A 13043-nucleotide genomic window follows, 5' to 3' on the forward strand; every position below is an offset into this window, starting at 1 on the left:
GAACCAGGCTGTAATAAAGGGTGCATGCTTTACATACCTACTTTTGCTTTATAGACTGGACAGCAGCCTTGCTTAAACTTAGTACTACAAAAACAAGGTTTATTAATTAGTACTTGTATATGCATAATTAATCATCATCATAATAATGGTTTCTCTACAGTCTTATATATATATATGTATATATATTATATTCAGATATAGCTGCAGCCTTCATGTACAAATTAATACAGAAAAAGTATTATTATGATGTAAATATATATATGTATACTCAATAATAGTGGAACCACTTGTGGCTAGCTGCCATAGAAGGGTGTGTGTTAGAGGTCCTGGATTCGAGTCCTAAGGTTATAATATATAAAAGCTTAAATAAAAAAAAAAAACACTCAATAATAGTGGATATATTTTGACATATACTCATAATTTTGAGACCTGCCTCCTAATTATTAATTTGAAAAAGCGTACTGTACGTATTGGGATTCATACATGGTACGACAAGGGATATTTATAGCACTAGCAATACTTATGCCACCGAGAAGTGTTGTGTGTTATAGTTATATATATATAATTCTAACCATTTTGTTATTTTTTTAACAGTTTTTAACCTTTTTTTATTCTGTTAACTATTTCAGTTAATTTTCAATGTTTAAAAACCACGAAGCTAATGTTATATATATAGAGGTTTACTCCTAGTAAGTTGTGATGGATTAAAAATTGTATATAGATTAATTTGGGAATCATTAATATGTTTTGAGCTTTAAAAAAAAAAACTAATATTAGAAAATTAGAAATCATAAAGTATATTTTCTTTAATTTATTCTTCTTCTTCTTCTTCTTTTTTTTTTTTTAATTATAACAATGATCTTACATGTAGATATGTGTAATGTGTAGTAATATACTAGTCAATAAAAAAATAGCCAAGCTAGGTTTAAGTAGCTAGGTATAGGAAGTTCAAGAAAAAAAAAAAGTTAAGGGGAATGTAGCTAGGGCTTGGAAGAGACAAAGATTGGAGCAGAGGAGCATATATATATGTGTATGTATGGAGATTATTGTTTGGTTGTAATGATTAATGGCACACATGTGAATAGAGGTGGGTGGGTACTTTGTTTGTCTCTATGGAATGAAGACAATCTTAATTGGATGCAAATGCATATACGCACCACCCTTCCTCCAAATTAACTTGCTTATATATATATGTATGCCACAGTGTGTGTGTCTGTCTCTGCACTGCGATATGTATGTTTCTGTCTACTATATATATACACATATATAAAGTCTCGTGACACAATTATCACTTATATATTCCACATATATAATATATGTGGAAAATAAATTAATTTATGTATATACTTTTACTTTCTCAACATTATGTCAAACAGTGAACTATTTATTTAGTACTATTCTATCATTACATTACATTCAAAGGGGTATTTTTTTTAATTAGATCCAATATCAATTAATAATATAGCATAATTATGTGCCATTTGGATTGGTATAAGTATATAGAAGACATATCTGCATAATAGTAATTATAATTTGCACGGTATGTACATACACAAACAAATACATGAATAATGCACCGATTTCCAAGATGAAAATATATATATAGTACTACCATATTTCATCAAATGCAATTTGTCTGTAGAGATGGGTACGGGTGATCAGGAATAGTGATTGTGAAATTAAGTAGCATAAAATGTACATGTACAAGCAAAGGTTAGAAAGGCACGTGTGGAGAGAGAGAGAGAGAGAGAGAGAGTACAAGAGAGTGACGGGTGGAGAGAGAGAGAGTATGAAGAAGAAGCTGGGGTGGGGGAGATGAGTTGATGATGAAGGAGAGAAGAGAGAGATATGAGATATGTATATGGCCTAAAAAAGCCCCCGTGAGGAGTGTTTGGAGGCATTCCCAAATCACAACTAAACATCATTTTGTTTCTTCCCTTCGCTCTTTTCGATGGCTTATTTCACTTCACACTCCCATCACGAGCTCATGATTCCTTTCTTCTTAATTCATATATATGTATAACTTCTTACCAATTATAATTCAATATTTTTCCTCTTTTACCCTTTATATATACATGCATATGTACTACTAATCAATATTATTAATTAGTTATAATTTATTGTTTCGTAAATAGTAGTAGCGCGCTATCTTTTTTTGACTAGATATATATAAGCATTATCAACTTGTGTTGTCATGAACTGCTAATCCAAAAAACAAGTATACATGCATCACAATGCATATTTATAATGGCTGACACGTACGCATTCCGTTGAAGGAATATAACATTTTCTAGAGATTTTGATGCTTATTTGAGCACTACTTATATATATACGTATCACATTTATATTAATAACACTGAATTTATAGCTTTTAATCTTTATTAATCTTTTGAAATTGAAAGGAGTGCCAAAATTTATAGTTTATTTATTACCAGATCACATATATAGACCTACATAATTGATATTTTAAAATAGGGGTATTAAAAAAATATTGGATTGGCCGATGTTAAAATTATAGTGTAATTAGATTGGATTAGTTATTGATGTTATCAATTTCAAATTGCAATCGAAAATGGATCCAAAACAATATTTATAATATTTATATATAATAAAATATGTAAATATATATACAGTTTTTTAAAATTTTTAATATATAATTACATTAAATTTGTAAGAATGATATATTAATAGTCTTAAATTTAAATGAAGAGTAATATTTAATTTTAATGTAATTTTTCATGTGCTTGGATATCTAATTAGAAAATTGATCCAAAATTGCATTGGATTTGATTAAATTACAAAGACTAATTGGATTCGATTAGATGATGATTTTTTAAATTCAATTACTAATTAAATTATATTAGATTAGGGGAAAAATATTGGATTAGATCACATTTACATGGAGCTACTTGGTTGGAGATATCATTAATATTAATCATATACACTTAAATAAATTAGTGTAAATTAAATTGGATTAATAACCCTAGTATTGAATTATAAATTTTATGATTTAGAATTAATATGTACACATGAACTATATGGACACAGAAGACCCTATAACTAAGAAGCAGTGCCATACCAATGTATTACACAATTAATTTAATTATAATACTATTAATAATAAGCATATTATTTGCACGCGCATACTTTCATTATTTGTTACATTCAAAAAGTATAGTATATCAATTCGAATAAAGAAATTTGTTCAACAAAATTCAAAATTGAATAAAAAAATTAATGTTAATTGTTAGTTTACCATTTTAAAATATATATAATATATGAGATATTTGTAGTATAAGTGATTAAAATTTTGAGTTTGTAACTAGTATAAATCTAATTTTTTAAAGCTATTAAGTACAAAATGTTAATAAATTAAGATGTAATTTTTGTTTAGTTTTGTAAGTACAAACTTTGTTAGTGTCTTAAATAAAATACATGTTATAAATTTTAAATTATTGGACCAAAATAACCTACTTCTAAATCTTCTTCAAAAACATTAATATTTAAGTCTAAGAGTGTCTATACTAATAAAGTTGGATAAAAATTACAATTTTACTATAGCTGCTAAAATATTATTTATAAGTCTATGCCATTTATAAACTCAAAATATTTTGAGTACTTATACCACTAATATTAAATAATACATTTGATCAACAAATTTTGCCATATAAAAGTTCTTTTTACTTTCTATAAAGTTATTTTTATAAGGAATACTATAATTAGATCACATTTAAAACAGACGTACAGTATGTGTATAGTACTAGCTAGGTACATTCATTAAGTGAAATGAAATTCATGTACACACTTTTTTTCTTCAGGGAATTCATGCACAATTAATCATTGCATATAATTTACAATGTTGATGTAATAAACTATTATCAAAATATCATTGAAATATGATCATTAATATTATTTTTATGAAAAAGCAAGAAACACATTATTACACAACCACAAGATTACTATGTATAGATATGAATAATAATATGTGTACACATAAATTAAAAAAAAAACAAGATACATATTTATGTAGCAAGTTACAATTAATAAGTGGAACGTCTTATCTTAGATAAGAATAATTAGTTAAAATTAATTATCATATATAAGTGTGTTAATAAGTTTAGACCATCGGAGATGTAAAAATAGATCTATATTTGGCACAAAATATAATTTTGTGTCATTTTTATATCAACTTTTACTATTATGCTCTAATACATAATTGTGAATCTTGATACAAAATTTATATGTCATTTAATACTTATCTAACACTTTATTCATAATATAAAATAATAATATAAAGGTAAATATCGAATTTTTTAATAAATTATTATAATTAAGAAAGTCATTTAATGTAAATTGACATGCTAACTAAACTTTAATAATAAATATTAAAAATAGTATAATAGTAAATATAAAAGTATAACATTTATTGTGATACAAATTTTGTATCATGCTATATTGTCTAAATTTAGGTTACTTTTTATTATGTCATGAGATATTTACATCACAATTTGGTACATCATTAGTAAAATTTTGACAAAATAAATTATATTTTGCATTATATCTTTGTAGCTGTATAAATTATGTGTACATATATAAACCTTTTAGACACTACAGGCAAAGACAAACTTAGTTAATAATTTTTAAATGTATATTAATTATTAAATTAAAATATACTCAAACTAATATTCTATTACACTAACAAAATTTTTGAAAAAAAAAAACACGAATACATCAATAATAATATAACATTTCATAATATTAAAGATTACATACTTATACCTTTGACAATCCTCTATAAATATACATTTGTCAATAATACCCAAATATTATTATATATATTAATTAATAAAAAATATGGATTTGGCATTCGAATTATGATCCTTGTAGAATTTTTCTTCAAGAACTATTTTTTGCAATAATTTCCATTGAATTATAAAAATCGACAAATATTTTTCTTTCTTTTTTTTTATTTAATTTATTACTGTAACAGTATTATGTATACAATTTAAATTTAAAACTAGCAGTTTATAATAAATTATGATAATATTTGTATACATATTTTTATAAAATAATATATTTTTTTTTGTTTAATATCAATAAATTAGATGTTGATCGTAGTTTGAACTTGTTAAATTATACATATGTGACTAATCACATAAGTAAACTAAATTATTTCAAAAAAAAAAAAAAAAGAAAATATGAGTAAATATGAAGATATTTGCAATCATCTGTGTAATTTAGGGAGAATTATTTGTAACACAAAAAGTTGAAGGTGCAAAACTCTAAATTAATGCTCACATTTCAGGCTGGAAGTCCTATTCATGCCTAAAGAAATATAGAAAAGGATTAATTTATTTGTTTTGTTTCAAAAAAATAAATGATTTGTTTTGGAGTAGAAAATAAATGCAATAGTAATCAATATATTGTTATCACCGCATAATAAAGGGCAGTTCGGGGAGTGAATTATATATTATTATAATTATAAATGTTGTGAAGAAACTGAGGCACTCATGTGGGAAGCAAACAGGAGATCATCGCATAGATTTGAGAGCTCATAAGTATATCTCTTCTCTCATCACTTTTTGTTTTTATTTTTTTTTTTTACATATAAATATATATCCATCTATTTCTATATCTATATATATGAGCGCCTAATTCAGATCAGGTTTAGCAGAGGATCAAAGAGAGGTTGCTGGGCAATACATACTGTCCTTATGTATATATAGAAAGCAGAGAAATAAGAGAATAAAAAGCCTCTAGAGTCTCAATACCCACATATATATAAGTATATATATATATATCATCGTCATTATCAATAGTAAAAATGGTTTCTAGGGAGCACAAGAGATCAGCCGCAACTCTGCATGAGAAGCTGCAGCTTCTTCGTTCTATTACTAACTCTCATGCTGTAATTCCCCCCATACTGGCCTCTGCATTCTTTTAATTCTTATACTCCCTTTCTTCTATTGGCTAAATTTCCTTATATATATGTATATATATACACATTATAGTACCCCTCATCTTTATTTTCACTATAGTAATAACAATTTATTAAGATTCATTTTTTTCTCAATTTTTTTTTTCTTTTCTAGCTAGTTGTGTATATGACACCTTAGATACTTCTATAATTAATTATAAGCAATAATAATTTCAACTAATTCTGTGGTTATATAAAATTATATATATTTCCTGTTCTATTTATATATATATATATGTTCCCCAATTTATTCTTGGCTTCATGCATGATGACAATTAACAATTAATAATTTCCTAATATGGCTGTTCATTCCTCTTGCTAGTTAGAATTTTACAAGGGAAAATATAGTGCGGTCAATTATTTAGATATGTGATATTAATTATTCTACTCGGATGGGTTAATTAATAAGAATATATATATAATATCTGGTTTGATATATCATCTCTACAAATTCTCAAAATGGTTTATGAAGTCTCATGACAACTGCATATATCCTTAATAATTTGTCAAATTTATAGTTATAGCTATTTCAGTTGGGTGTGTATATCTATATATCTTACATGAGTTACTTCTAATGTGAATGAGAGGAATTTTATTAACTTATGTCAATGCAGGGGACAAAATTGTTTAGAAAGCTTTTTCACAGATATATATTTTAGATGTGTGTGTATATATAAATATATATCCGTAACTGGAAATATTAATTTATATTTATTAATTATATATATGTCTTTGCATGTGTACTGTGGCAGCTCAACAAAACCTCAATCATAGTGGACGCGTCAAAGTACATTGAAGACTTAAAAGAAAAAGTCCAAAGATTGAATCAAGACATGGAAAATAATGCACAAATTACATCTTCAAGTGATCATGACGATTTTAATGCATTGCCTGTGGTATATATAAATAGCACTTTCAAGTTTCAATAATTATTTCCCCTATTTTAGTTATTACAGATCAATAATCTACATTGCTATATGTTATTAATTAAATAAATAATATTAATTAGCAGGTCTCGGTGAAAACCCTAGATAAAGGGTTTATGATAAATGTGCTTTCGGAAAAGAGTTGCCCAGGTTTGCTTGTGGCCGTTTTGGAAGCTTTTGAAGATCTGGGTCTTAACGTGCTTGAAGCTAGGGTTTCCTGTGCTGACAGTTTCCACTTACAAGCAGTAGGAGGAGAAGTAAGTACTACTATGTATTATTACTTCTACTACTACTACTGCATGCATTAATACTATAATAATATACACAATTAAATTGCACTCTTTTATTTTAATCAAATTCAAATTATACACTTGATGATGTAACTCTCTCACTCTCTCTTCATACATACTAACAATAATGTATAAATGTGTACGTTTATAGAATGTAGAAGGTGAAAGCAGTATGGATGCTGAAGCTGTGAAGCAAGCCGTTATGATGTCGATTAAGAATTGGAGTGAAACCACTGAAAATGATTAATGCAAAATGACATGGACACGGCATATATTTATATATATATATATATATAATATAATATTGATCAACCTAATCAACTTGATCAATATCTATAATGAATCAATGTATACATATATAAACATATGTCTGGTTTATCATGTTAATTTCTCTTTTGATCGATGATCACCATCACTTAATTAATTTTCTTTACTCTCGGTTGTAGCCTGTAGGTTTCATTTTTGTTCCTAAAAAAAGTAATTAATTAGTAGGCAATCTTTTTCATGTAACTTAAAGTTTTGGGTAATTAAGGAGATCTAGTATGGTTCGTAGTGATCGGAAATTAATTAGTGTTTTATTAGTTTTCTCAACTATAAATAGTATTATTTTTTGTTCAAAAACTATAATCTTATTTTTATTGTACTATGCATAATATTACTTATAAGAAAACTAGTTATATTATCGTACTAGAAAAATTAGCTAAATATTTCGTGTGATTTTATACATAAATAAAGAAAAAATATTTATCGTACCTAAATTGTACCAGACACATAGCTTGATCTCATTTTAAAATTATGACAGTCGTCGGACCATATATATGAACATAATAATTAAATTGAGTTATTGAAACTTACTGAGTGTATGCATACACATATATATGTACAGATATATATACATATAAAAAATAATTGATAGAGAATCTGCATCTCTAATAATGAATGTTGTTATATGAGAATGTGGTTATAGTTCAATATTTGGTTTCGGTCAGATATATATGTACTTAGTCGAACTCTCAATTGGATCGATATTGTTGTCCCCCTTCTAGGGCTTAGAATAGTATCATTTTTTTTTAATTTATTTGTTACATTATTGGTTTAGGGTGACATGCTTTTTTTTTTTAAAAAAAAAAAAGAAACTCTTCATTTGAACATTAAAATGTCTCCAATTAATAATAATTAAGATAGCTTTTGACTTTAGGTAATAAAATGAAATGAAACAAAAAAGAAAATAATTTTTATTTTATTTCTCTTTTGGTTGCATTTAGTGTTTGTTTAGTACGTGATAGTTCACCGCATTATATTGTATTGTATTAAATTGTATTTTATATAATATGTTTTGGTACGTTTTGTAATATTTATTTAATTAATTTTTTGTTTTCTTAATTAGAAAAGTAAAAATATTTTTTAAAAATATGTTAACTGTTTCTTACATTTCAATTATTTAATTAAGAATCAAAATTTAATATTTTTTTTTTAAAAAAAAAAAGTAACTTTCAAAATTTTTTAAAGATTTTTTTTTTCTTAATCAATATTTTGGACTCCGACTCCAACCTAGATCTTGGGACACGGACCTGGACCCTGACCTGGAACCAAACTCAGATTCGACCTAGGACCGTGGACCCAAACCCCAACCGGACCCAGACCTCAAAACCAAAATTCAAACTCCAACCCCAACCTAGAACTTGGGACCCAGACTCAGATCCTGACCCCAACCTAGAACTGAACCTGGAACTGGACCACGAACCCAAACCCCAACGCGGACCTCGAAACAGAACCTTAGATCCGGACTGGGACACGGACCCAAACCTAGACCCGGACCCAGAACTCATACCCTGCCCCAAACCCGAACCCCAACCTCAAACCACACCCCAACCTCGACCCCGACCCTAGCCCCGGACCACGACCCTGGACTCAGACCCCTCACCTTGGTCCTAGCCCCTGACCCGCACCCAAAACCCAGATCGGGATCCCGACCCCAGACTCGAACCCAGAACAGACCCCAGACCCCAGACCCCGGACCCGAACCCCGAACATGAACCCGACCTAGACCCAGACCCAAACTGGAGACCCCAACCTAGACTTGGCCCAATCCCAGCCCCACACCGGGTCTGGACCCAAACTTGAACCTGGACCCGGACCCAGACCCGACTTAAATAAAATCAACAAATAAAAATAATTATAAAATTTATAGAACATGCATTTTGTTTTTTATTTTTAAAATTAAAAAATAAAAGTAATTATAGAATATATATTTATTTTTCAAAAATAAAAATTTTACATTTATTTTTGTAATCAAAAAATTTAAAATAAAAGTGTGACTAAATGCCACATTTACGTAAAACTATATATGACATTAAATTTTATGAATATATAAATATATAATATTTTAGTATGTGTAAATTAAAATTTAACATAATATTATATCAAAATATGATATGTATTTATAATAACTCAATTTAATATAATATTACAATACAATATAACCTAATAATATAGTGTACCAAACGAGTCTTAAAGTACTAGAATGCCAATTTAATAGAATGACTTTTTCATAATTTTTGTGGAATGACTATTCTAATTTGAAATGGACAGAAACACCATTTCAACGCAAGATGAGAAAAAAAAAATTAATAAAATTATCAAATTTTTTATTCATTTTAAATTTAATCCTATTTTATTTCTATAGATATTCCTATTCTCATTCTTAATTCTATATTTTCATTCCTACCTATTCCTACTATCACGACCCGAGCCCTAGGCTGTGGCAGATGTGTAATATCCATAACTTGGGTGATCAAAGGTCACACTTTGACCCTTGTAGGAAAATAAAGCTTTTAAATGATCCTTTTATTTATATTACAAAATACTAATTTAAAAGATATGGACTAACTCATATATTAATAAGAAAATATTAGTAATAAAATGAGGACCACTCATCAATATAAAAGAACAGTAATATCCCCACAGTTATGTAATCACCAAATAGATAGATTTAATAAGTCAATAAAATACCAAAATAATACCTAGCATCCATCATTTTTAATTTCTAACTAGTACATAGCTAATTTAAGTCATCCAGACCATCCATTTGTTCTTAAATACAAAATCAGTCTCATTAGAAGGTGAAAGAGTAAAATATGACTAAACTAATAACGACATTCCTTTCCCAACGGTACCATCCTCATCCACTAGCATCAAACTGAGTTCCTGGAATGGGAGAAAATAGGGGGTGAGCTTATAAAGCCCAGTAGGAAAACAACTAATATCAAATGACCCTTGGTTTAATAAAATTTCTGCATGGTTAGCTTTATAAAAATAAAATGTCTCATCAACAGTATCAATATGTACAAATAATATAGAGAGACCACAAATAATCACAAATCAAACGTCAAATGCATATCACGCCGTCCACTAGACCCCTAGCTCTCAATACCAAATAATAGAAAATGACATCCAAAACCGGGTAGTCGCATCTGATATCCACCATAAATATCGGGGCTCAAATTTAATTCACTCCCTGTACAGATTCTAGGTCTTTCACCTACAGGTGAGTGCACACCTGATCTACCTATGATGACACAGAGACTAGGTCATGAAACAAAAATATGCATCGAACATGATAAACATGGCTCTCATCAATATAACCAAAGCAGGCAAATAATAAGCATAACAAAAGAACATATTCCTTTTTATTTTCTAGAAAATTCGGCAGCATAGCAGCTGTAACACCCTAACTATCTTAGGCGTATTACGTGATTTTTAAACGTACTGTGCAGCTCGTTGCTAATCAACGAGGTTTATGGAAAAACGTGATTAATTAAAATTTTGCTTTTTAATTAAACTTATAAACCATATTATAAAAGTCTCGGGATCCCGATTTATAAAATCATTTACAAAAAGTTTTAACTGATTAACTATTACATCAAAATAAAAGTCGTCTAACGACAGTTACAAAAATCTCAGCCTTGCTGTCCCGAGGATCGTACGCTCCAGGCCTAACCGCCCCGACATGTACAATCTCATAAGCTCGCTCACGGTCCATCAGCTACAGCCTTGCCTTTACCTACACATGAACATAAACTGTGAGTCGACAGACTCAGTAAGAAAAGCATAATAATATCATACATAAAACTAACTGCCGTGTCCAACACGATGCGAGTCCCGCCATCGCCATGTCCAACATGGTACTGAGCTACTACTGCCATGTCCAACATGGTACTGAGTTTTGAACGTTCAGGGGACGGTACTATTGACAAGTATCCTCCTGATCGGTCGAACCGGTCATACTCCGGCTGCTGGTCATACTCCAGCCTGTACCGACGGGATAGGTCAATAGCACTGAACCACCAACCAAATGTCAACCTGATCGGTCGAACCGGTCATACTCCGGCTGCTGGTCATACTCCAGCCTGTACCGACGTGACAGGGTTGGATGGTTCGAAGCCTAAATACATAACTAATGTAATCTAGCAGGCTTCCTACATGCACGCTAAACACGTAATCTACATATGCATACTGTTATACTAATCTTACCTGGATTCCGATTTCAGGTGTGCCGTCAACCCGACCGGAACCGAAGCTGAGCGGCGGATTACTGGCTCCTAAACCATAAAAATCACAACGCTATAAGTGACACGCTAAATCACTTCCCGGGGACTAAAACTTGGAACTAAAAGTTTCCCTATCGATAAAAAGCATGGCAATACCCCTAAAAACCTAAAAACGAGGAAAACTAGGGTTCGGAAAAATTCCCCAACCGGTAGACCGGTTGCCCAACCGGAATTCCGGTTCTGGGAAAATTCAGAACACTCATCCGGAATTCCGGATGCACAACCGGAATTCCGGTTCCTCGCAGGCAGCAAACATAAAAAATCATAACTTGCACAATTCAACCCCAAATCACATGAAACCTTCCAGACCTGTTCTATACCTCCCCTAGAACATTTCTAAGGCAACAAAACCACCCAGATTGCACGAATTCAAAAATCACCATTAGAGCTCAAGCTTTGAGGTCTAAACTCAAACTTGAGCAAACCTAACTAGCATGCAATCAAATCCATCTAAACTTACTTAAACAAGCTTAACTAAGCCTCTGAAAACAATCAAAAACATCAACAATATCACAGCAACAGAACATAGACATTTCTCTTTGAAAACCATATTTTTGAGCTAAAAATCAAAACTTTGAACAACACAACTAGCATGCATCATAACCAGCTCTATCCTACTCAATTGAACAAGATTTAAACCTTAGAAATCATATCACAAACACAGCAGCAACAACACCTCAAGTAAGCATGCATTTACTCATATTTCCACCATTTTTATTCAAGAAAATAAAGGGAAAGAGTTAGAATCACCTACCACAATCAAGAGCTCACAAATTAAGGTTGAATCAAGCTTGAAATTCAAAGAAAACCCCAGCCCTTGAACCCCAAGCAGCCAGCCGAAAAGAGAGAAAAAAGAGAGAGAGTGTTTTGAAAATTCTATTTTTTTTTCTAAGTGTAATTTCTTGTAAAAAAGAGAAAATGAGTAAAGGACACCTATAACAATTCACTTCAGCCAATATTAATAAAATAAACATTTAATTTTCATTTAACAAATTCACTAAAAGATAAAATACTAATGGGGCAAAAAGACCATTTTGCCCCTCCACACTAAAACCACATAACAATCACTAAAGGGGTATTTTTGGGAAATTCTAAATTCCCGGCCATTCCCGACATTCCCAATGTCTAAACCCGTCCCCAAAATACCAACATACTAAGCTGTGATTTCTACTGAGCCAAACGCCGAGTTCCAAAATACCGGACACCGGAAATGCGAAATATAAAAGCTACTGATGACATA

General features: G+C 29.9%; 1 protein-coding gene across 2 annotated transcripts; it reads left to right on the forward strand.

Moving 5' to 3' along the window:
- The first annotated feature begins 5279 nt into the window (after nt 1-5279).
- On the forward strand, nt 5280-7613 carry LOC133033649 (transcription factor SCREAM2-like). 2 transcript variants are annotated; one of them, XM_061108646.1, is made up of 5 exons: nt 5280-5558; nt 5675-5908; nt 6730-6873; nt 6987-7160; nt 7345-7613. In XM_061108646.1, the coding sequence occupies exons 2-5, from the start codon at nt 5825-5827 to the stop codon at nt 7438-7440; spliced, it is 498 nt and encodes a 165-aa protein (XP_060964629.1). In that variant the 5' UTR covers nt 5280-5558; nt 5675-5824; the 3' UTR covers nt 7441-7613. The 2 variants fall into 2 exon arrangements, with proteins under 2 accessions (XP_060964629.1, XP_060964630.1); XM_061108647.1 differs by lacking the exon at nt 5280-5558 and having other exon boundaries at nt 5587-5908; nt 6990-7160.
- The last annotated feature ends 5430 nt before the right edge of the window (nt 7614-13043 follow it).

Source organism: Cannabis sativa, chromosome 1 (genome assembly GCF_029168945.1).
Source record: "Cannabis sativa cultivar Pink pepper isolate KNU-18-1 chromosome 1, ASM2916894v1, whole genome shotgun sequence".
In the NCBI taxonomy this organism is placed as follows: Eukaryota; Viridiplantae; Streptophyta; class Magnoliopsida; order Rosales; family Cannabaceae; genus Cannabis; species Cannabis sativa.

What these genes read in the sequence shown, in the direction of transcription:
- LOC133033649 (XM_061108646.1), top strand. Translation starts at nt 5,825, where the DNA reads ATGGTTTCTAGGGAGCACAAGAGATCAGCCGCAACTCTGCATGAGAAG. An exon ending in CTATTACTAACTCTCATGCT is followed by an intron (nt 5,909 to 6,729) that starts GTAATTCCCCCC and finishes GTACTGTGGCAG; the next exon opens with CTCAACAAAACCTCAATCAT. An exon ending in ATTTTAATGCATTGCCTGTG is followed by an intron (nt 6,874 to 6,986) that starts GTATATATAAAT and finishes AATATTAATTAG; the next exon opens with CAGGTCTCGGTGAAAACCCT.